This window comes from Lampetra fluviatilis, chromosome 23 (genome assembly GCF_964198595.1).
Source record: "Lampetra fluviatilis chromosome 23, kcLamFluv1.1, whole genome shotgun sequence".
NCBI lineage: Eukaryota > Metazoa > Chordata > Hyperoartia > Petromyzontiformes > Petromyzontidae > Lampetra > Lampetra fluviatilis.
Genome location: NC_136297.1, coordinates 4,637,763 through 4,663,599, shown reverse-complemented (window position 1 = coordinate 4,663,599; position 25,837 = coordinate 4,637,763). Strand labels below are relative to the sequence as shown.

General features: G+C 52.7%; 2 protein-coding genes across 2 annotated transcripts in view; one reads left to right on the top strand and one right to left on the bottom strand.

Annotated features, from left to right (window-relative positions):
- The window catches only part of LOC144940619 (uncharacterized), an 86,393-nt gene extending 72,564 nt beyond the window's left edge, over window positions 1-13,829 (bottom strand). Inside the window, 5 exon segments of the mRNA XM_078866876.1 lie at window positions 431-633; window positions 1,188-1,358; window positions 7,599-7,725; window positions 11,171-11,321; window positions 13,707-13,829. Of these exon segments, the coding sequence (XP_078723002.1) occupies window positions 431-633; window positions 1,188-1,358; window positions 7,599-7,725; window positions 11,171-11,241 (572 nt within the window). The 5' untranslated portion in view covers window positions 11,242-11,321; window positions 13,707-13,829.
- Window positions 13,830-20,300: 6,471 nt separating this feature from the next.
- Window positions 20,301-22,733, top strand: LOC144940860 (ubiquitin carboxyl-terminal hydrolase 36-like; the record flags this gene model as incomplete). Its single annotated transcript, XM_078867351.1, has 5 exons — window positions 20,301-20,659; window positions 21,432-21,494; window positions 21,605-21,772; window positions 22,324-22,391; window positions 22,628-22,733. Coding segments are annotated over 5 exons (756 nt in total), but the record flags the coding sequence as incomplete, so codon positions are not given.
- Window positions 22,734-25,837: the final 3,104 nt, after the last annotated feature.

Here is a 25,837-nt window from a genome sequence, read left to right as displayed (position 1 = left end):
GGGACGGGGAGAGAGGGGCGGTGTGAGAGGGACGGGGCGAGAGGGGCGGGGAGAGAGGGACGGGGTGAGAGGGACGGGGCGGAGAGGGACGGGGAGAGAGGGACGGGAAGAGAGGGACGGGGCGAGAGGGGCGGGGAGAGAGGGACGGGGCGAGAGGGACGGGGCGAGAGGGGCGGGGAGAGAGGGACGGGGCGAGAGGGGCGGGGAGAGAGGGACGGGGAGAGAGGGGCGGGGAGAGAGGGACGGGGAGAAAGGGGCGGGAGAGAGGGACGGGGAGAGAGGGACGAGGAGAGAGGGGCGGGGAGAGAGGGACGGGGTGAGAATCACAACTCGGCACGAATCCAGGAAGGTCGTGCGGGTGCGGCCGAGTGAGTGAATGAATGAGTGAATGAATGAGTGAGTGAACGAATGATGTGAACGATCCACGCACTCCGAGAGCTGGGCGAGGATGTCGCGGCGTGACTCCAGGAAGGCCGCGTAGGCGCGCGTGAAGGCCGTCAGGAGGCCCGCGAAGGCCGAGCTGCAGTCGTCGAGGTTGGCGGTGACGGCCGCCCAGCCCTGGTGCTGCATGTGCTCGTCGTGCACCAGCGACTCGCACACCATGCACAGCCGCTGCGCCAGCTCCTGCATCTCCTGTGCACGGGCAGCGCCGTGAGGAGGTGGGGGGGGGGGGAAAGGTGGGCGAAGGAAGAGGTGGAGGAGGAGGTGGCGCTAGGAGGGGGAGGAGGAGGAGGGGGAGGTGGGGGGAAAAGGTTGGAGGTGGTGGGGGGGGAGGAGGAGAGGGGGGGGGAGAGGTGGAGGAGGTGGTCAGGGATGTGGCGGGGGAGCAGGAGGAGAGGGTAGGAGGTGGGGAGGAAGAGGTGGAGTGGGTGTGGGAAAGAGGGAGGTGAATGAGGTTGGGAGGAGGATGGGGAGGAGCAGGAATCCAAGCGGTGAGACATGACGCAGGTACGTACACAGGTACGTACACACGGACGATCGTACGCAGGGACACACGCGCAGGCACCACACAGATGTGGGAATCGAACTCGGATCACCAGGTTCATAGCACGACACGCAAGCCGCTGCACCAACACTCCCCGCACGCAACACGCGCACGCACAGACACAAACACGCGCACAGCGGACAAGCACATGGTGCGAGCACTGCTGCTTGTGGTGGTGACGGCGGTGGCGGCGATGCGTTACCAGCGCGAGCTGCGTGCGCAGCGTCACGGTGTGGAACACCGCCGGCATGATCACCGACTCCTCCACCTTGGGCTCCATCTGCGCCTCGCCGGGCAGCACCACACGGCTCACGCACGGCGCCCGGTCGTGCAGGATCAGCTCCTTGCTGAACAAGAAGATCGGGTTGGTGTCCTAGGCGAGAGACGCACGGAGAAGACGCGTGACTCTCCCTCTCCTTCCGGGGGTTCATTCTGTCTTGCCACTTGAATGAAGACAGAACGAACCAAAATGCCCTACGCGAGACTTCCAAAACAAGTCTTCTTTGGCGAGCTGAAGAATGGCAAGCGAGCACAAGGTGGCCCCAAAAAGCGCTACAAGGACACCCTTAAAGCTTCCTTGAAGAGCTTTGGATTCGACCTGAAAAGCTGGGAATCCCTAGCACAGGACCGACCTGCCTGGAGAAGAAAAGTACAGGACGGTGCAGTCCTCTGTGAGAGTAGGAGAAGCTCCTGTGCCATCTTGAAGAGGCAGCAGCGCAAATCTACCAAGGAACGACTTGTGGCTGCACCTCAGAGCTCTACATCCTCCCTGACGTGTCCGGTGTGCCACAGAGAATTCCGGGCTCGGATTGGCCTCTTCAGCCATCTGCACACTCATCAAAACCCAATAAAATGACAAACGTGCCATGGTCATCATCAACTTTGATGGTACGAACAAGAAGAAGGGGGTTCATAATGGCCATGTCGCAGTCACCGAGCCAGCAAGGTCAGAGGATACTCAGTTCGAACCCATCTCTTTTTCCCTGGTGGTCATTTTAAAACAATCACGTCAACTCGTAACGATGCGCCACCGCCGCTGCCGCTGCCACTTCACAGCATCCGTTCCTCGCCCTCGTAGACAGAGAGGAGGACTCAGAGGAACCACAGACGAAGCGGGAAGGCAGCCACGCGATTTAGACGGCGCTACGAACGATTGCCCGAACTCCGAGGTCCTCTACATGTTAAGGTGTTATAGGCCAATTAACGAGGGGTGTTTATTACAAGTGTGGGAGGAAACCGGAGCACCCGGAAAAAAACCCACGCGTTCGAGCGAGGGGGAAACGCTCTATCCCCCATACAGACCAGAGGTCGCAAACGGGTTTTGATTCCTTACCCGTACCCGGCCGCACCAGGGTCGCAAATGGGTACCCGTACCCGGCCGGGTACCCGTTCCCTACCCGTACCCTACCCGAAATGAGTGTGCTGCCCTTTCCTGGCAGAGCCGCGGTACAGCTCCTCCTGCTCCTTGACGCCCACCCACGGGGAGTTCCCCAACACAGGGATGCACGCTGCTGGGAGGGACGATGTCCCGTGGTCGATACTAACAACAGGACGATCGAATTGGTGCCTTAGGCGAGAGGCTACGGAGAATAGAGAAGTGTGTCTGCCTCCCTCCCTCTCGCTTTCTCAAGAGGGTTTGTAATGGCCATGTCGGAGCTACGAGCAAACAGTGATTCAAGCTCACAGCGCCCCTGGAGTTTTTTTTATCATGACAATAATGATTATATCATGACGATAATAATTCTATCATAAAGATAACAACAATAACACTTATACAATGATGAAATTAATCATCATCAACGTGATAATAAATACCATCACGATAATTATATCACCAGGGGCAGAACAACAATTCTTACGACAACGGCCGCCACACACCGCTGAGTGATCGTGAAGTCACCACAGCACCCGTGCCAGGCTAGGTGGCAGATGCACACGCCTACCACACACACACACACAAAAGACAAATACAAAGATCCTCCATATAGCCTTAACAGACTGTAGGGGCAAGTGCTGTTAAGCGAGTAGCACCTATGAAAGCCGGCACGGCACATGAGGTCGTGGGAGGCCAGCACCACGCCCGGCCGCCTTTGTCTCCCCAGTGACGATGTTTACACACCGCACCAGGTACTCGTTTGAAGCAGAGTCGACCTAGGGGAGGCCCAGTAACGGTTTAGATTATCGTCAATGGTGTTGGCCGTGAGCGGGAATCGAACGCGGGCCGCTGGATTAATTGCGCAGCGCGCTAACCGCTACACCTTCACACTCGCACGCGCACTCACAGACATACACGGATGGTCGGGAAACTCACGTGCAGGCCACGCTATACAAATGATATCGGCCAAAACGCAGCCAACCCACCGACCTGGGTTCTTGATTTGCGCCACCCTCCACCCAGACTGTCCAGGTCAGGCTTCAGCTGCTGCCAAGTGGAGGAAAGCGTTCTCCACCAGCGGCCAGCGTGCCAGGGCATTACAGTCGCTACGCGGGTGCCTCTCCCCTCTCATCTCAATCCACTCCCCTCTCACCTCACCGTACTCCCCTCTCATCGCACTCCACTCCCCACTCATCTAACCCCACTCCCCTCTCATCTAACCCCACTCCCCTCTCATCTAACCCCACTCCCCTCTCATCTCACTCCACTCCCCTCTCATCCAAACCCACTCCCCTCTCATCTCACCCTTCTCCCCTCTCACCTCACCCCACTCCCCTCTCATCTCACCCCAAACCCCTCTCACCTCACCCCACTCCCCTCTCATCTCACTCCACTCCCCTCTCATCTCACTCCACTCGCCTCTCATCTCACTCCACTCCTCTCTCATCTCACCCCACCCCCCTCTCACCTCAACCCACTCCCCTCTCATCTCACCCCACTCCCCTCTCATCTCACTCCACTCCCCTCTCATCTCACTCCACTCCCCCCTCATCTAATTCCACTCCCCTCTCATCTAACTCCACTCCCCTCTCATCTCACCCCACTCCCCTCTCATCTCACCCTACTCCCCTCTCATCTCAATCCACTCCCCTCTCATCTCACCCCACTCCCCTCTCATCTCACTCCACTCCCCTCTCATCTCACCCCACTCCCCTCTCATCTCACTCCACTCCCCACTCATCTAACCCCACTCCCCTCTCACCTCACCCCACTCCCCTCTCATGTCACCCACTCCCCTCTCATCTAACCCCACTCCCCTCTCATCTCACCCCACTCCCCTCTCATCTCACCCCACTCCCCTCTAATCTCACCCTCCTCCCCCCTCATCTCACTCTACTCCCCTTCCATAAACCCTCCTACCTCTCGTCACTCATCTCACGCTACTCACATCCACGTGCTCTCCTACCTCTCCCCTCTCATCTCAGTCTACTCCCTTCCATGCACTCTCCAAGCACAGATAAGTGCTGTAACCTGCAGTATGGCGAGTGAGTGAGCGGGTGAGCGAGCGGGTGAGCGAGCGGGTGAGTGCGCGGGTGAGTGAGTGAGCGAAAATAAAAGAGTGGGTGATAGCGTGAGCAGGTGAGGGAGGGAGCGAGTGAATGTGTAAGTGAACGGGTGGGCGAGAAGGTGAGCGAGAGTATCGCTGTGACCTGCAACTAAGGGCTGTAGGTTATATTGACATGTCGCCCGCTAAACCAATTGCACGTACAAGCTGGTCAAACAGCACGACAAGAAGATCGTCGGCTTCATCAGCGTTATGAGCCATGTTCAATCCACTGCTGGATAAAGGCCTCCCTAAACCAGTCGCCATCTCTCGCGGTCTGGAGATGCAACCCTCCACCTCGCCCCGGCAACACACGCCGATTTCCATTACTCCATCTCCGGAGAGGACGTCTTCTTACAGGGCGATATTCACCCCTTTGGCTGCCACTCCACCGTCATCCTCGCCCACTGACCATCGTCCCAATTAGCGACCCGTCCTGCCCAAGCACCACCTACGCTTCTCGACAATCAGCATGACCTTCTTGTTTCGATTTAAAGCTTTCGTGACTGCAGGGATTCATCTTCTTGGTTCTTTCGGTAAAGTCACGTAGAATGGAAATAATAAAATAATAAAAATAAAACATTATAAAATAATTCTCACGACGTTTCGACCACAACGCAAGCAGCCGTCCTCAGGTGAAGAACAGGTCTGTCGAGAAGACAGAGTCTGAATGACACACCCCAGGCTTGGAGAGTCTATTTAAGTTGGGAAAAAAATCAACATGACGTTTTCGAATCCACGTGCTCCTCTACTCCATTCCCTCTCTCTACACCTTCTAACTATTCGCTTCACGTTTCCCCCCCCCTCCCCCTCTCCGAAAGCAAACCGATCGCGCGACGGCACAACTGCGCTCGCTCGAGTAAAGTCGACTGCTCCTCCACACAGCAGCAGCCTCCGCTGCCCCTCCTCACTCGCTCGGACGCTCGGTGCAAAGTGTCAATGAGCAGGTGGCGTCTATAAGTGGCAACTTTTTAAATAAACAACCGCGCAGTGCGGAGGCTCGCATTGCCCGACCTGTAAACAAAAACGCAGCAGCAGCAGCAGCAGCACAGAAACCGGGGGAGGTGATGATGGCGGTGACAGTGACGGTGAGGATAGTGGCGTTGATGGTGACAGTGGCGGTGACGATGGTGGCGTTGACGGTGACGGTGGTGGTAACGGGGGTGGCAACGGTGATAGTAGTGATGACGGTGGCGGTGGTGACAGTGGCGGTGATGGTGGCGGCGGTGGTGGCAGTAATGGTGGCGGTGGTGGTGATGGTGGCGGTGGTGACTGTGGTGCAAACGATGTCAAATGCGTCGTTCAGATAAAGCGCAGACACAGACCGAACCCTGGATTGATCGCGGTTTGCACTGCAGAGTCTGGCCTACACCAAGTCACAAGATGAAAGCACTTCCATGCAGTACTCCTTCCATGGTGAAGTACGGTCAAACAACTCTCACGACCGACACGGCGGGGGGGAGGGGGACAGGGGAGGCTTTCATCCAGCAGTGGATAAATAAAGGGGCTGCCACAATCCAGTGTCTCCCACACCTCAAAAAGTGCGTGGGGCAGGACTCCTTATCTGTTGGCGGAAATTCCATATTCCTCTGATGGGAACCAATATGGCTGTAAGAAAACCATCGCTCATGTCAACGTCTTCAACAAATCCACTGCTGGCTGGGGACCTCCTCTCACCGCCTTGCTGCCACCTCCCACGACTCCGCGATGCAACAATACAACTCGGTTCTGCGCACGAGCGGATTTCATAGCTCCGTCTCCACGGTGGAGGTCCTCTGTCGGGCGCCCTCTGGTGACCCCTGTCGTGTGACCTTCCGCTCCGTCGTCAAGTCTCGCCCCACCGGCCATCGTCGTCCCCCCACGGCCCCCCCCCCCCGTCCCCCCTCCACCCCCCCCTGCCACCCGCCGCCCCCACCTCTGCCATCCCCCGCCCCCTCGCCCCCAAGCTTCTGGTCAGATGTCTGAGATTCCTTCCACATTTCTTCTTAAAAAAACGACACACAGAGAACGACCCCATCCCCCCCCCCCCCCCCCAACGTGACCTTACAAAGACAAAGATCCCTGTGGTAGCCTCCACAGGCTGCAGCAGAAAAGTGTTCAATAGTCAGCAGCTCTGAACCTCCAAGCCACCCCGGTCAACTCCCCAAATAGAAATACACACTGGTCTCACGATAACAATAATAATAATAGGTCGAACGGAGGTTTCCAGGTTCACCGGGTTTCCAGGTTCACCGGGCAGCGCACAAACCACAACGCCACCGCTCCACCCCCACAACTGGAATACGGTTGGGCCACAGTCACAGGCAGGGAGGGGGGGGGGAGCGGATTTGATGTCAACATCGGCAGCAACAGCCGGAGAGCTGGCGCCACACCTGAGCCATCAGTTGTGCAACCAAACCATCGTCTCCTCTCGAAATGACCGCACGGAGTTATCATCGCCTGCAGCTGCTTTACCCCCCCACCTCCGCACCTGAGTGAGCGGTTGCGCAACAAGGAAATTAGGTGGCGCATTTCGTTGATCGTAACGAGCAGTCAAGAGTTCACGTACATCCACTCATCACTTGGCTGAAAACATCTTGATACGTAGAGGACAACGGAGTTTGGGCGACCGCTGGCGGAACCGGCTCACCGCCGCCCGGTGGTGACTGCTGCCGTTCCGGCGTCGGTCTGTGCATCCTCGGCAATTGTGACAGATGCAACTTGCACGAACGACAACGGCGCGATGTATAGAGCTCAAGAATTGTTGTTAGTATTATCATCACATATTTGCGAGTCACCAATCATTGTCATTATTAAGACAAAACACGACGCGACAAATCGCCGGCGGGCGGATCGACGCTCGAAAGCAGTCGCGGCAAATAAACTCAACACGCTCGTCAATAACACCGCGGCCTTGCGAGGACTTGTCCGTGACGGGCGACGCTTCGGGCAAGTGGCCCTTTTCACGGCGCGTAGAGAGTGAGAGGCGCCAGGGAGACCGAGCGGAGAATACAATTTGCTTGAGGGGCAGATTTTGTTGTCCAACGCCTTCGAGCAAACCGGTTGCTCAACGGCTCGCAAACCGATGGCTCGTGCGAGCGAGTCAGTTGCGTGCAGCCGACCCGCCGGGGCGTGGAGGTGCTGCTCTTGCGTACCGTGCCAGCGCTGTAGCTGCACACCCTCCGCTCGCCCGCCAGGCACTCGCCGCCGCTGACCACCAGCACCTGGTGCTGAACCCCGATGCGGTACTTGGTGTGGATGGCCTGCCTCAACTCCGCCACGCTGCAATGCAATGCAAATGTTGTACTAGATTAGAACAAAACCGTTTTTTTTTTTCTGGCTGGATTCAAACCTGGATTCCTGGCTGGCTGTCTGTCGCACGGCCAAGTGCGAGTGCTCAGTGGTGACATCAATTAGCACGTCTGCACGATGACTTCAATTAGCACGTCTGCACGATGACTTCACCCTCAACACCCCCCATCTACCCTCCACCCCGGCCGCAAATCATATCATATACTAAATAAAAACACAGTTTTGCTTGATAGCTGGGTGGGTGAAGTGGGGGTGGAGGGGGGAGGAGCGGAGGGAGGGGAGGGTCACGTTATATCCAAGGGACGTGCGTGCAGGCTGCTAGTACATTTTGTATAATAACGTCTAGACGCAACTGCATCTCCAGAGACTACACTGGGGGGGGGGGTGGGGGGAGTGGGGGGGACAAAATAACAAAACTTAAAATTACGTTTTAGGTCTCGACTTGAACAAGAGATGGCAGCAGAGTCTCAACCGCACACAGTTCAAGAGCAAATTAATTCCAGACTACAGGAGCAGCAGCCGAGAAGGAGCGACCTCATCCCATGGAACGAAGATTGATGGCTGTGGGCGGCTTTGCGAGTAGGAGGCGGCCTCTAATGCTGCTGGAACGGAGATGACGTCCAGAAGAATAGCGTGAGATGAGAGGGGAGAGGTAGGAGGGAGTTTAGGGGGGGAGTAGAGAGAGATGAGAGGTAGGAGAGTGTATGGAGTGGAGTGAGATGAGAGCTAGGAGAGTATGCGGATGAGAATAGAGTTAGATGAGAGGGGAGAAGTAGGACAGTGTGTGGAGGGGAGTACAGAGAGATGAGAGCGGAGTGGTAGGAGAGTGTGTGTGTGGAGGGGAGTGGAGTGAGATGAGAGGTAGGAGAGTATGCGGATGGGAGTAGAGTGAGATTAGAGGGGAGAGGTAGGAAAGTGTGTGGAGGGGAGTAGAGTGAGATGAGAGGGAAGAGCTAGGAGATTGCAAGGAGTGACCAGCCCGCAAGCCCCCTCTCCCCCCCCATTCTGTTTTGCATATAACATGTGTTTATAATTTAACATTGGCTGTGTCGTGCCCCCCCCCCCCGCTCTGCTGAGTTTCTCTATGATGCCCCCCTTTTTTTTAAAGGCATTTGCCTTGTGTCGGACCGGCTGCCCGTCACGGGCTTGAAGTTTTCTGCAACGTGGGCAGAACAGAATCCAAAGTGAGTGCGCAACAAGCTGTGTTGAGGAATTGGCAAGAAGAACTTTGGCAACTGACTAATAATACATAACATATGTAATACCGGGCCTTGGAGATGGCTATGCACGTGTCCTGTAGCCCAGCACTGTGGAGGCAACAGGGAGGGTCGGCTGATCACCGCACAGATGTTGGGGAACTCCCTTCCCATGTGCATCGAGGAGGTACCATTCCCCTGTCTTGCCAGGTGAAGGCCGTAGAGGGAGTGGACTAATCTCCATCTGTTCCCATCTGTACGGGGATAGAGTGTTTCTCCCCTCGGACGCGTGGGTTTTCTCCCCGTGTTCCGATTTCATCCCACACACTTGCGTTGCACTTCCAGGCTGAGAGAATAAGTACTCGTCTTAAAGTGGCTGAAAACATCTTAAAATAAAAAAGTAATGCTACACTCTCCTGATAAAGAGCACTCGGGAGTCAGTGTGACTTTTCAGGACAAATAAGTAAATTATTAACGTTAATATTTGGTGGTGAAACCCAAGAACAAACTTGGATCAAGCTTGGATTGGCGTGTTAGCGTGTTAGCGTGTGTGTGAGATCGTGTACATATAAGTGTGTAAGAGTTTGCGTGTGTAGTGTAGCGGTTAGCGCGCTGCACTATGAACCCAGCAACACGAGTTCGATTCCCGCACACAGCCAACAATAGTGACGATTATCTGAAACAGTCTTGGGCCTCCCCTAGATCTACTCAGCCTCAAATGAGTACCTAGTGTGGTGTGTAAACTTCGCCACTAGGGAGACAAAGGCCGCCGGGCGTGGCACTGGCCACCCACCGCCTCGTGCGTCGTGTCGGCCTTCATAGGTGCTCGCTAACAGCACTTGCCCCGACAGTCTGTTACAGGCTATACGGGGTAACCTTTGTCTTCATGTAAGAATCTGAGCGTACACGCTTTTGCGAGCGCTTATTCGCGAGTGTGTTACACTGCTGCGTGTACAAAGCTGATGCAATTTTTTTCACGTTAGGCAACGTCTCTCAGGGTAAGCAATACGACTTCTTCGCTTCCGTTTTGCAGCACAGTTTCAAATTACTCAGCCATCAAGCTAAATCGCGGCCCCAGGTCCTGAATCATTCATGAAGTAGAGGCCGGAAGCACCGACCCCTGCCCTCCCCTCTAGCCTGGGCGGTTTAGCCCAGGGAGTCGAGCCAGGAGGATTTAGGCAAGGAGAGGTACCTGTTCGGCCTATGAATCAAAAATTATTTTGGCATGTTCGGTAAGCAGTGGGTGTACCCACACTTGACCCCACCGCACGCGACCTGCCAATCAGCTCCGGTGAATCCCATTTATACTGCTCGGTGGATAGAGGTGGGGAAGGGGGGGGGGGATCTAAGAGGCGTGGACCGTTGGTATCAACTGCCGCTCCGGGAGACGGAATCAATCCGGCAACCTCTGGATCGCAAGTCCAGTCCCGCTGACCATTACACCACGGGAGCATTCCAGATAAGAGAAGAAAATAACAAAACATTACAAAGGTGAAATGTTTAATGTCCCTACCTACGAAAGACCCGTTCGGTTTTATGATGAAGCGCCTCATTTCCATCACGAGCGGAAGAAATACAGCCACGGTGAACCGGTTTGCCATGAGGACTATGTGACCCCGTTCAAACAATCAGAACGCACTTGGCTTGTGAAAGAAATGTTTTGAAGACTTTTGGATAAAAGTTGCTCTGTATTGCCCATCTACATACTCTGTGTTGCAGCCCACGTTACTGAACAAAGCAACATTGACACCAATTGTGTTCTAAAACATCACGTTGCACTGCATCGCTTAATTTCCATCTTAAGCGCGTGTGCATGTTGTGACCATGTGTGGAAGCGCGTGTGTGACCGTGTCTGTGTGTCTATGTGTCTATGTGTGGGGAGCGGTAGTGTGGAGGCTAGCGTACTGCAATATACGAAGCCAGTGACCCGAGTTTGATTCCTTCTCACGGCCAACACCAGTGACAATTATCTGAACCGGTCATGGGCCTCCACTAGATCGACTCAGCCTCAAATGATTTCCCAGTGCATTGTGCAAAAACATCACCACTGGAAAGGCAAAGGCAGCCGGGTGTGGTGCTGGTCTCCCACCTCCTCCTTGTGTGGTGTACCGATCTTCATAGGTGCTCACTAACAATACTTGACCCGAAAGTTTGTTCAAGGATATACGGTGGGGTGGGGTGGGTCCATGTCTTTGCGCGAGCGAGTGTGCGGGGCGTACGTTTGGAGTGCCAGCTCGGTGTCGAAGGTGAGGGTGGCACCCGTGTTCACCAGGAACACAAACAGCTTCATGTTTGGTTCCTACAGCCGTGAGTCCCGCCAGTGAGTCCAAACACAGCCGCTCACGATCGCGTCACTTCCTCCGCCAGTACCTGGATCGCGTGGGACAGAGGATTCATAATGGCCAATGTTAGAAACACCAAGCTGGTACAATGGAGATCGAGCCTCGTTACTCAGTGTCCCTCTTTCAGGTGGCGCATTATGGCCGTGGCACAGCCACTCAGCAAGCACAGCAGAGAAACTGGGTTCAAATCCTGGGGTTGGGCGTCTCTCTCCGGGTTGTCCATAATGGGTCCTTATCATCTACGATTCACACATAGACAATCACATGCACAGGGTTACAGCGGACACGTGTTTCTGTACAGCTAAGCCCCCAAGTCCCTCGGCTCCAAAGCCTAACATTCTGTGCCCCAAACTCCTGGGTTCCCAGATCACAAACAAATACAGGGTACCTTGTTCTGAATGTTTGATTCCAGGATCCAGGTCCCAGATCTCAACTCCCCCTGCCCTACCCAAGCACCAGGTCCCAGAACCCTAATTCAGGAGTACGAGGTCTTGATGACGCGGGACGTAGTTACTGTACCAGCAAAACGTCACAGTACTCATTTTGTAAATGTTATGGATTTACTCTCTCAACACACCAGTGGGCTGAAGTAGTAACTAATTGCAAAGGTTTTGTTTAGGTAACAAACCTCACGAATTGGCTGTGTCGGGTGGTGGTGGGTTAACACCACATTTATACTTACATGATCAAACCCAAAAAAAACTTTATGATGAATAATGTCAAAGAGAGTACAAGGTCACGTAGCTAAAAATAAAATAAAAACAAATCACGACGTTTCTATTGCAACACAAGCGGTCGACTCTAAAGGCTTTTGCTGAAACGTCGTGATTTTTTTATTACATTTTATTTCTAAGAACGTGACTTTACCAAAAGAACCAAAAAGTATCGATTCCTGCAATGACGAAAGCTTCAAATCAAGATAGAGTACAAGGTCTATCTCTAATCTCCATGCTCTTGTCATATTGGTCTCTTATGAACAGTTATCAGGCACTGATCACAAGGACCCTCGCTATTTCCAGCTCAGAGGTTCCATTCCAGCTCCCGAGACGAGAGTTCCTCTTCGGAGATCCCAGCACCTTAATGGGTACGAGCATTCCAGGTCTCAAGAGCCTAGTCCAGGCAGTGGCGGATTAAGCTAGTGCGGGGCCTGTAGCATATGTAATAAAGGGGCCCTAAATAAATAAAAACATCAATATTAAAACACACATTTTTAACTTGCATAGTAAAGTAAATGTATTTTTCTCATTTTCTATACAGACAGATAATACGACAAATCGCTAACCTTAAACACCCAGTCGTTCATAAAAGTTGAAGGCGGTATAGTACCATAGTAATAGAGCAAGTGCAGAACACTGAACCGGAATTGATAGCTTGAAAGAATTTAGCGCGGGGCCCTTGAAAGTGCGGACCTACTTGTTCTACTAGGATAATCCGCCACTGAGTCCAGGGTATATGTTCCGGAGTAAAAAAAAAACAATACTGGTGCCGGTTTTCCAAGATCTCGGTTCCAGATCCAAGCTTAGGTTCCCCAGTTTCTCGGTTTTTCCAGGTCTCAGTTTTCCAGGGCCCTGCTCCTGGTTTTCCAAGTCTCGGTTACCCAAGTTCCATATTACTCACTGGTCCCAGATCCCCGATCCACAATTTCCAGTTTCCCAAGTCGCTGACCCCAAATCCAGAATTCCACAGGATCCACCCTCCTGATTCCTAGTCCTAGATTCCAGAACCCAAGTAGTCCCCCGTCTTCAAAGCCTAGTTTCCCCACGTTCACAGTACCCGATCCCTGGTTCCATCCCACCCCCAATACTCTCTGATCACTGGGTCCCCTGACCAAAAGACCTGGTACCCCCCCCCCCCCCCCAGGTCTTGATTTGCCTGGTGCCCCGTTGTTTCCCAGGTACCATATTGAAAGACAACAAAAACAACAACTCCCGGCCTCAAAGGCCCCGGTGACATCAGCATCAGCTGTGACTCCGCGTGTTACGCAATCCTCCCCCAACAACAACAAACCCAACCACCACCAGGGCATCAACAACAATACCAGCACCGCCACAAATACTACAACACCACCACCACCAAAGACCGTTACGAATTAATCGCCACTGTCATTTCAACAACAAACACCCACCGAGACAAGTGACAACAAAGAGTGGGGTCGGGTAGAGGGGGGTGGGGGGGGTTCAAGCAGCAGGCCTCGGCGAGTGTTGACGCCCCTACCGGGCACCTCGCGCCTCCGCCGGTAGGGCATCTATCCGAGCCCCCTTGATTCGCGCTTCGGGCCTCGCCGATTACAAACAAAAAATGACAGAGAGCGCCGCGTTCTGGCCGTAAGGCAGGCGGGGGGCCGAGCCCCTTCCCCCCCCCCTACCCACCACATACACACAGCCCCATCGACGTTTTGCGAGTAGCCCCTTACCCGTGGCGCCGACCAGGCGGTTCGCTTGCGGAGCGACGAGGCCATGAGCGCGACTCTCAATCGGCGGCGCGTGAATCGTCGAGCGGGCCCGGGGGGCGGGGCAGGCCAAGCGGTGGGGGGTGGTGTGGGGGGGTGGTGTGGGGGGGTGGTGGGGGGGTGGGGGGTGGTGTGGGGGGGGTGGTGTGGGGGGGTGGTGGGGGGGTTGGGGGGGTGGGGGGGTTGGGGGGGTCCACCACCTCCCGGCGTGAGTTGTGGCCATCAGGGGGCAGTGTTGTGCCTCTTTCTATATCTTCAGTTTCGATGTAAAGCTTTCGTGACTGCAGGGATTCATCTTCTTGGTCCTTTCGGTAAAGTCACGTAGAAGGGAAATAATAAAATAATAAAAATAAAACATAATAAAATAATTCTCTGTCTGAAATTCATTCAGACTCTGCCTTCTCGACAGACCTGTTCTCCCACCTGAAGACGGCTGCTTGCGTTGTGGCCGAAACGTCGTGAGAATTATTTTATGTTTTATTTTTATTATTTTATTATTTTCCTTCTACGTGACTTTACCGAAAGAACCAGGAAGATATATCTTCAGTGTTGCGATGTTGATTATGATGCCAAGGGTGGCACAGTCGGGTTTTTTTTACAATCGGGTTTAATTTTTATTTTTTTATATTAAACCCGAACATCTGAGATTGGGAGAAATCCGGTGTAATTGGTTATAATTGCAGAACCGCACTTCTCACCGATGGGCTTCATCCATTCCAAGCTTAGGAACTCACTGGCGCCCACGATTGTGGAGAAGCTCGTGTTCATCAAGACCAACCTGCCCACCGCATTCTACGACTACCCCGTGCCCGACGGCCTCCCCCCGAGTATACGATAGCAGCACCGACGAGGAAGCAGCCTAAGCCTTGGATCAGAGTTTCGTATTCATTAAACCAAGTTGTAATTCCCCAAAATCGGGTTTAATTGTATTAAAGAAAAAACCCGATGCCTGTCGCTGGAAAACTCGTTTTTTTTCCACCCATGGATTATGCACGATGTAACCACCACCAGACAACCACCTCCACTCCACCACCTGTCCACCACCAGTCCACCTCACCTCCACCGTGTTCGTGTGGTTGGTCTCCACAGCCACCAACTTTGTGCCTCACTCCAACCTCACCACCGTCTGCAGAGGGTGACATCGATTATTCACTATGTAACACGAATTTTGTCCCTGGTTAGTAAGTGTTCTTTTCTAATTGCTTATGCCTCAAAAATGTAGAAAATTTCTATTATTCCCCCACAAACTTTGCTTTTGTGGCCGGGACTTTACGTGAAGGGATGACGCAAATTCGCCCGTTTTCTCATTGGAAATAGGTACATTTCAAAATATCACTGTCCTGGTCACAAAAGCAAAACTTGTGGGGAATAATAGCCGTTTTATGTTCCTTTGAGGCATAAGCAATTAGGAAATAACACTGACTACCCAGGAACAACAAATAAATAAAGTTGTTACACAGTGTTAGTAATGGAGTGGGTTATTAACTTTGCTTTTGAGTCCTGGTCACAAATGCAAAGTTTGTGGGGAATAATAGCCATCTTCTGTACTTTTGAGGCATAAGCAATTAGAAAATAACACTTACTACCCAGAAACCCCCCCAAAAAAGTTGTTACACAATGTTACCTGTCAACATCATCGTCAACACTAGGCGGGAGGAGGGGCGTGAGGGAGACAAAGGCGGCCGGGCGTGGTGCTGGCCACCCACCCGCTGCTACTGCTCGCTAACAGCTACTTGCATTTAACAGTTTGTTAAATGCAATACAGGGAGGTTGGTGAGGGAGTCTTTGTCTTGACACATCTGTCAACCCCTTGTCAGTGCCCTACCTTATTACAGACCAATTCAGACCTCAGTGGTCAACCCGTGCTCCTTATACATCTCAACGTTCATCCTACAAAGTACCAGCACAATGGAGAAACACAAACAAATAAACACATTTTTTGCCCGTATTGAAACGGCTGTATGCCGTATGGACATGAAAACTCAATTTGCCTGTACAGGAATGACGAGGTGAACCGCATGGGTTAACAGCGATGTCTTTATAGTGTCCTGCCACTACCCAAAAGCCACCAGGGCTTGCTAGGTCTCTAGGTGGACCAACACTCAGTGGAGGAGGCAGGGCAGGGGAGTGGGTCCAATGTTATTGTTGGAAGGAACGCGAAGATTCACGTGGTTCATCAGAAAACATTATTTTTTATCTTCATTTGAAGCTTTCGTGACTGCAGGAATCCATACTCTTTGGTTCTTTCGGTAAAGTCACGTAGTTAGAAAATAAACCACGTTTCCCACCTGATGACGGACGCTGGTGTTGCGTCCGAAACGTCGTGATTTATTTTATTTATACCTGCGTGACTTTACCGAAAGAACCAAGGAGTATTATTTTAAATGTTAATTCTCGTCAGGCCCACAACAGGGTGTTAAACGAGTGCGGCCTCCAACACTTTATCATCTTCGCCGTTCACTCTGTGCGCTCGTGGCCACCTACGGACCAAATAAGTAGACCCATTAAGGACCCATAATAGAGACCCGTCGAGAAACATTAAAGACAAGTCACTGCTCCTCACATAAACACCCCCCCCCCCCACCGTATAGCCTCAACAGACTGGTGGGGCAAGTGCTGTTAGCGAGCAGCACCTATTGAAGATCGGCTCGGTAACACGAGGGGGTGGGTGGCCAGCACCACGCCCGACCGCATTTGTCTCCCCAGTGGCGATGCTTTCACACACCGCACCGGGTACTCGTTTGAGGCTGAGTAGACCTAGGTGAGGCCCAGGACCGGTTCAGATTATCATCACTGGTGCTGGTGGCCGTAGCGCAGCGCGCTAACCACTCTACTGCAACCGCTCACAGTCACAATCACAACATTAATCCCAAACACCTTGGAACATATTGCAATAGGCAAGAATATAAATGATGATGTTATACTGTAGTGAGGTATTGACGATGATGATGTTGCTGATCAGAAACCACGGAACAATAGCTGGAGAGTGGTACAAGTAAGCATGAGGTGGTGCATTGTTGGAATTCAACTGGTGGACGACGAGGAAGAGCCCGTACCCTGGCTCGCCAGAAGAGGGCGATACAGCAAAGTGTAGACTGATATCATCATCTGTTCCTTCTGTACGGGAAAGGGTGTTTCCCCCTCGCACACGTGCGTTTTCTCCAGGTGCTCGGGGTTTCTTGCACGTGCTTAAACGCCCGTTGCAGTACCTGAAAACATCTTAATAAAGAGAGGACCGCGGAGCTTGGGCAATCGTTGGTAGTGCTGGCTGACCGCCTGGCCGCTGCTGCTACTACCTTCCAACTTGATTGTGGTTACTCAGCGACAGCGAGCGATTCAATTTGCATGAACGACGACGCGATATATATTTTTTTAAAACTCTATCATGTTTTATTACTACTACTACTCCGACAATATAAAAGAAGAACACGTGGATTGGAAGAATAAGTGGAGCGGGACGCCATCGCGAGAAAGGCCGACGATGACCGCTTGGTCGAGACGAACGACGGAGCGACAAAGGTGGAGGATGCCGCGACAGAGAGAGCATCAATCTTAATTTGGAACTTTCGTGACTGCAGGAAGTACTCTTTGGTTCTTTCGGTAAAGTCACGTATAAAGATCAAATAATAAATTAAATAATAGCATACGACGTTTCGATTGCAACACAAGCAATCATCATCAGGTATAAATGAAATAGCAACAAAAATCTAACCAGAAAACTATAGACAGACATATAAGCAGACAGATATCACAAAGATACATAGAGAGAGAACACACATAGGCACACAAGAGAGAGAACGTCTCTGTGACGAGGCCTTAAATTTTCTGGTTAGATTTTTGTTGCTATTTCATTTATACCTGATGATGATTGCTTGTGTTGCAATCGAAACGGTCGTATGCTATTATTAAATTTATTATTTTATCTTTATACGTGACTTTACCGAAAGAACCAAAGAGAGAGAGCGCATCATCCCGCGTGCAACTGGAGGCAAGATGAACCCGGCTCCTGTGCTGGCTGGCACCGTGAGGGGATCGCGATGGCTTTGGGAGGTCTTCAAAGTCCACGATGACGACGACGATAATTAGACTTTCTATTTCACCTGGAAGAATCCGATGAGCTTATGAAGCTCTTATTTTCACAGATGTTCCAGTCGGGGCGGGTCAGCGAGTTGCGTCAACAACAAACGATTAGAGAAAAACGATATAAGTGCAAAGAGGTAAGCAAGTTACGTAGGTAAAAAATAAAATTAAAAGTTAATAAAAGTAATAATGGAAATAAAATAAAATAATAAATCACGACGTTTCGGAGGCAACACAAGTCTCCGTCATCAGGTGGGACCGTCACTGCTAAAATTACTGCATCAAGTCAATTTAGCAGTGACGGTCCCACCTGATGACGGAGACTTGTGTTGCCTCCGAAACGTCGTGATTTATTATTTGATTTCCATTATTACTTTTATTAACTTTAAATTTTATTTTTTACCTATGTGACGTTACCGAAAAAACCTAAGAGTATGAATCCTTGCAGTCACGAAAGCTTCAAATCTAGAGGTAAGCAAGTTGCTAAGAATAAATGTATTTACAAAGATTCGGAGTACAGTCATACCTCGGGAAACGACCGTTTGGAATACGTCGAATTTGGTATATGTCTTGGGATACGACATATTGCTTGGGATACGACGCGCTTGCTAGAACTTGTATGGGTCGGGATGAGTCACCGCGTACCCGCGTAGACCCCGTTCACGACTCCTCCCCTTCCTCACCACCATCCTCGTAGGCTATCAACTCCTCTCAGCAAGGTATAGTGACGTTACATTTTACTGGTAGGAACGAAGTGGACCAGACCACCAATAGATTAATGTGTCCGTCCGTCCGTCCGTCCAGCTGTCCGTCTGTCCGACAAGATGGCCGCCCGCTCCCCCTGCGATCCGTGAACTAAATGAACTAAACAAGATGGCCGTCGCATCCGGCGCAGCCAATGACATCGCCTGTTGCAATCCTTGCTCTGTGGGCGCGCGAGTCAGTGGGGAGGGGGGTGTGGACGTCATCGCTCTGTGGGCGCGCGGGTCAGTGGGGAGGGGGGTGTGGACGTCATCGCTCACCCCCCATGCACAAATCATTTTCTTTTTAACTCCTCTATACCCGGTCGATATCCCTGTACCGGTATTAGTATTATTCCTACCAGCCCACCCCGCAGGGTCCTTTTATTTTTATTTAAATTTATTTTTTATTCATTATGCATTTATTTTAATTTATGTATGCATTTTAGTAATAAGTAGTGTCTAAATTATTTTATACAACCCCATTAATGTATAATATGCCATGTAAAATATAATTTCTTATACTCTGGAACTGATGATTTCGTTTCCCTTTATTTCTTATGGGAAAAATTCGTCTCGTATACGTCATTTTCGGTATAAGTCCTACCTTCTGAAACGAATTAATGACGTATACCGCGGTACCACTGTATAAATTGCACAAGTACATACATTTACTGCCGACTTGTCAACACCAAATGCAAGCTTGGGCAAGGCAGAAAAACAACAACAGTCCCAGATCACACCAAGACAACAACACACAGTAGTCCCTCAATTACCTTGCCGCATTAAAGTTGAACTATTCATACAGGAACAAAGTTACAAACCCCATTTGCAAATGTGGATGTATCTGGCACTATTCATGAATCAAGCCCCACGGTAACCCCCCCCCCACCCCGTGAGCGACCAACCGTCACTCACAGGGGAGGGGGGGCAAAGGACCCCCCCCATGAGCGACCAACCGTCACTCACAGGGGAAGGGGGCAAAAGGACCCCCGTGAGCGACCAACCGTCACTCACGGGGGAGCAAAATACCCCCCCCCCCCCCGTGAGCGACCAACCGTCACTCACGGGGGAAGGGGGGGGGCAAAGGACCCCCGTGAGCGACCAACCGTCACTCACGGGGGAGGGGGAGCAAAGGACCCCCCCCCCCCCGTGAGCGACCAACCGTCATTCACAGGGGAGGGCAAAGGACCCCCTCCGTGAGCTACCAACCTTAATTCACCAATTCAAAGTCATGAACTTTATTAATCGTGGATAAATCCGATGAGCTATGAAGCTCTTTTAAACGGGTTCAGAAAATTACACCAATAACAAGTGAAAAGTATGAAAAAAGTAAGCTAATCCCGAAAACGAAATGAGCTCCACTCTTTTTTTATTAAACCAGGTGAAGCCCACTGAGCTATTTAGTTCTTCAAAAGCGATAGACAGGCCCATGTCTTCTAGATTTGAAGCTTTCGTGACTGCAAAAATTCATATTCTTAACACGCGAGAACATCAGCGTGTCTGTGCCTGCACCCCAAGGTGAGTGTGCGATCAGGTGACGTGACCTCTCATTCAGGTGGCAGCCACCAACGCAAGGGCCGCTTTGGAGCCACTGCTGTTGCCCTTCACGAGTAACACGGGGAGCTCAAAACTCCCAGCAGCCAACGTGACAGGCACATCACATTTTTCGCGAACTTGAGCCTGACACTTCAATGTGGAGCAAAATCTTCGTGATTAAGAGTAGCAGCACGGGTGATGGCTGAGGCCACTGAATATCCACGCCAGCCCCATCGGCAGTGCGGCGCCCTGCGATGACACCGGCTTCCGCCACCACCGTGCCCTTTATGCAGACGAGGACGACGGCATTCCGGCGGCACGGCTCTCGCTGTTTGCGCCGGAGCGGCTGAACCTCAGGTGGGAGAGTGACGTCTGCAAGGGTGCCGGCCTGCGCAACCTGGGGAACACCTGCTTCCTCAATGAAACGCTGCAGTGCCTCGCCTACACGCCGCCGCTCCCTAACTACCTGCTGCTGCAAGAGCACTGCAGCACCTGTAAGTACCCTCCCCCTGGCACTCTCGTTTACCCATGGGCTAGGTTATTGTGTCAGTTATACTGGTAGGAACGAAGTGGACCAGACCACCAATAGATTATATCGTCCGTCCGTCCGTCCGTGTATCAACATCGACCCCTACTGCAAACACTTGGCAGGACCCTACAAAAACCTTTTGACTCAGTGGGGCTTTCCTGGCTTAACAAGTGTAATAATACATTATGTTTATATTATTTGGTTATTCGTTCCTACCAGCCCACCCCGCAGGGTCCTGTTTTTGCCGCGATACATTTCCCACGTGATAAGCCACTTAGTTGCGCTATCATTTGTGGTCCAGGTCACTTTTGAAGAAGCTCATAGCTCAGTGGGCTTTATCTGGTAAGATTAAAAAAAAGTTTTTTATTGTAGATTTTATAAAAAGTGATTTGTTTACCTTACCAATACTTTGTACCCCTATCGTTTATTGTATTGTTTGGTGTTGTAATGTTCTGACCCCGTGGCCATACTGGACATTTTTGAAACAAAACTTCTTAGCTCATCGGATTCCTCCAGTATAAATATTCAGATTTTGATCAACACGAGCACATGTGGCGATAACGTTTAATAGGTCGGACAGATGTTGCCTTGGTTTGTTAAGCATCTTATGATGCAATCGGTACGTAGACGCAACATTAACTACGATTGTTGCTGGTGCCAGGATTCGAGCCTTTGTTGTTACTCCCCAGCCGGGCTGAGTGCGAGTGGCGTGCGCTGACGGATTATGCCACCTGTGCCCTCGTTCGCAGGCCAACAGAGCGAATTTTGCCTGATGTGCGTCATGGAGCGTCACGTCGTCAGCACGTTCAACAACTCGCAGCGAGTGCTGACACCCAGCGTCATCACTAAGAACATCACGCCTGAGTCCCACAACTACGTTCACACTTGCACTCGGAGGAGACGTTATCCCCGCGATCTTTCTCCATCCGTGTTCCAAGTCCTTTGCACCACTCCTTTTGACATATCTGTTGGAGAGCTCTTGAAGGCTGTCATCAGATCCTGTACCTGTCACTTTGTCCCCATGTCCATTTGTCTGCAGGCATCGCCAAACACCTGCGCATTGGGAGACAGGAAGATGCCCACGAGTTTCTGCGATACGTGGTCGATGCCATGCAAGCCTCATGCCTCTATGGCCACAGCGAGTGAGTACTGCGCTCCAGTCAACATGCGGCAGTCGTTCTGCAGTTCGGTTCCTCACGGCTTCCTCTTGGTTTTCTGCACGATTGTCCTTCAACGTCTGTGAAAAGCTACTCGCACTTTTGTGTGAAAACCTGGGAGATGCAGAGAACCGGCCCTGCTGGCACCACGGTTCTTTCACCTTGTCCCTGACGTGGGCCATCTTTTGTTTGCGCATTTCACGTTGCCGATAAATATCGGTGAATCGATGTCTCGATGTTCGGTGGCCCCGTGACGACATTCCTCGTGTTGACGAGCGGCACGTGGCACGCAACAGCACCGCGTGATGGCTGCCAGCTTTCCCCCAGCTCTGTGGCTGTGCCGTGAAGGTGGCTGCCCTGTGCAGACGCGACCACGTTTCGTTGCTACAGAGCATGCGTTGCAGTGCTGAAGGGAAAGAGTGAATCGACAGCTCGGGCAATGGTGTAACTCTCACACACGCGTGTGCATCCGGTAAAGGTGCTACTACTGCTGCTGCTGTAACCACCGTGTGGTGTCGTTCTCTGTGACGTGCCAGGCTGGACAGATACACGGGGGCTACCACCCTCATTTACCAGATCTTCGGGGGTTACCTTCGATCACGTGGTGAGTTGTGCGCACTCCTCTAGAAACTTGTTCACCGCGAGCAGCAAGCGCACCATCACAGTGTAGACGCGCTCGCGTCGCAGCGTTTGCACACTCGCACACACGTGCTACACAGAATAACCTTTTACCAGTTGGTGAAAACTACCAATTACCTATGTCAGTGGGGAGCGTGCATTTAGTTTTACTAAGTTACATGTGACGTCCCTTCCTAATGCGTGTGTGCTTGTGTTTTGCAGTGGAGTGCATGCAGTGCTGCAACCACTCCGACACCTTTGACACGTGCCTGGACATTGCACTCCATATTAATGTAAGCAATGACGAAGCCATCGCTTAACAGTTATACATCTACGTACGGTGCGAAAAAGTTAAATGTACATACATCACAAACATGAACAACCGCCATTCGCCACTAAGTGGCGGTGACGTCACCACGGTGCTCGTGCCAGCCTGAGTGGACATTAAGGCCACGTGAAGTGTCGAACGCCCGCTGGCAGGTCACGGGACAGACCCAGGTGCCATGGGTTGACTGACTGAGATGACTGGCTAATGCACCACCTGTGCCCCCTTCTGTGCCATCATACATCACACACATACATGAATCAGCCACTTAACATCCAAACACACTGCCGGTAGTGTGCGTGATCTCTCCTTTTGCGGTCGTACGATTTCATACAAGATGCGGGTTTTCGGAGTTGCCGTCACAATATAATTCTGCAGATGTTCATGGAATGCTTCTTAGAGTCCTCATTTGCCTTTCACTCTGTCGGCCAACAGAACTCATCAGATCTTGTGGAGGCGTTTGAGGAGTTTTTTTAACAAGGAGACGCTGGACGAATACACCTGCAGAATGTGAGTGGGCATCGTATTTCGACACCCTGGAATCATTTGTAGCTTCAAAAGTCGGCTGATTAGATCATAACACCTTCCTGATTACTAATCTAGTATATAATTACAATAACACCCCCCCCCCGCCTCAAATCGTTGCACCTGATGAGCCAAATGATGACGTCACCCTGCTGCTGCTCTATTTAAGACCGGGAGCCAGAGCAGAGCCTCACCATTCTGGCGAATTGCCCGATGAGGAGGGGGGTTGGTGGTGCGATGCCTCTGTATCTCTGCTGGTGTCGTGCCAAGTCTCGGCTCCCTGGCTGCCTGGCCAGTGGCAGCCTCGCAGGTCCTCGGGGCCATGGCGACCAAGCGCTCTGGGGTGGTGAGCCAAGGTGAGCGGGTCGGGTTGGCTGCTGCAGAGGCGGAGGATGGTGAGGTGGGACTGCCTGGAGGAGGGAGACCCGCAGAGGAGAGGGACGAGGCGCGAGCGTCGACCTCGAGGCGAGCGGAGGAGGACGCCTGGTGGCAGCGGGCGAGGAAGGGAGAGGAGCCGAGGAGGAGTGGAATGGTGTCGGCCAGCCCAGGAGAGGATGCGGAGGAAGCACCGACCTCGGCGGGCCTGCAGGCGCAAGGTGCCCAAAGCGACGCTGTCCAGGCAAGTCCTGGACCTGTGGGGGCAGGGCGGCCCCAGGAGCGCGCAGGGCGGTGGCGCGGAGGATCGGGGGGAAACTTCACCCCGATACACGCCAAGCGGCACAATTGTGTACGGATGTCCTTCAAAGAGGACATGCCAGAGGAAGTCACTATCGACAGACCGAGGTTCGTGCGGTCTGTGATGATAGAAACTCTGCGAGTGGATCCTGCGGATCTGTTTTGTTTGATAGCCCTGCCGGGTGGCCGGGCTTTTGATGTGAGCTTCAAGACAAGTAACTTGCTGCAACGCTTTATGACTTTGTTCGAGGAGGCGGGGGAGAGGCCACTGTCACTGCTTAAGCTCCAACTGCTCTCCGAGCTAGACACAAAAATTGTCACCGTGTTTTTGTATAATGAGACTCTGCCAGACCACGACGTCGAGGTGTGGCTGAGGCAGCACTGCCTGGTGCTTTCGGACAGTAAACGGGTCCAAGACTCTTTAGGGATCTGGACGGGCGCCAGACAATGGCGAGTGAGGTTGAGAACGGCAGAAGGGGCTCTGCAACACATCCCGAGCGCCCTGAACATTGGTGGCAATAGGGGCTACGTGGTGTACGCGGGGCAGCCGAAGCTCTGCAGGCGATGTGGGGGGAGCGGCCATCTGGCTGCAGCGTGCGAGGCACGGATATGTTTCCGATGCAAGGCACGGGACCACGTTGTGACAGAATGCTGCGCCCCGGCATTGTGCAACCTATGCGGGAATAAAGACCACCTGTACAGGGACTGCCCGCTGTCGTACGCAAACAAGGTCCGCGCACATAGGAGCAGGGTGGCGGATGGAGAAGGGGGGGGTGGCCGAGGACGGGCTGAAGCCAACGCAGCCCGGCGGGAAGATGGAGGACGGGGGTGGAGAGGTGGGCAGGCAGGGTACGCCACTGCAGGACGAGAGGGACGAGGGGGAGATGACGTCGGAGGAAGACGCGGATCCCACGGGCCAGCAGGTGGAGCACCCCGGGGACAAGGACGAGGAGGCCATGGGAAAACCCCCCGACCCAACGGTGGTTGACTGGGCGGAGGCGGTGGAGGCGGGGGAGGACGGAGAGGAGCAGCAGAGGGAGAGCACCAGGAGGGAGAAATTCAAGAAGGTGGTGAAAAGGAAGCGGAAAGCGCCGCGTGGTCCAGCGAGGACGACCCGCAAACGGGACCTGGAGGCAACAGACTCCTCGATGGACGCGAGGTCGTCGGAAGATGGTGCCGTGGCGGCTAAGACCAACCAGGGAAGAGGGCTGCCCAAGGAGCCTAGGAGAGGGGAACAGTTGCAGGGATTAGCTGACACAAACCTGTACGAACTATTGGACGACGAGTCTGGGTAGGGAGAGGCAATTCTGGGTATGGACCTCACGGTAGCATCAGTAAACGTGAGGGGGATGTGGGGCAGGGCGAGGAGGGGGGCCATTCTACATTATCTACGGTCCCTGAAAAAGGACGTTTACTTTTTACAGGAGTGCCACTTGCCATACTCCCTTGGTCGAGAGGATCTGGCTAGGGACTGGGAGGGACACTGCTTCTGGTCCGGAAGCAATGTTAATAGGTGCTCAGGAGTGGTTATCCTCCTAGGTAGAAAGAACATAGAGGTGCAGGAGGCCCGAGAAGTGGTCCCGGGACGACTCCACTATGTCGATGTTGCATATGGTGGGGCGGCGGTCCGGCTGATCAATGTGTACGCCCCCACAGGCTCTCCGGAACGTGTGGAGTTGCTAGAGAACGTGGCAGCCTTGCTGCTAACACGAAGGCACATCGTCATGGGGGGTGATTTTAATTGCCCGCTAACCCTGGCGGACACGCGGCCAGTCGCCGGATGTCGAAAGTTGGACCCCTACTCTAGGAGGCTGGGGGCTTTGGTTGGAGATTTTGATTTGATTGACTCTTACCGGTCGTTACACCCAAAGCGACCAGGGTTCACGTGGTCGAGTTGTTTGGGAACC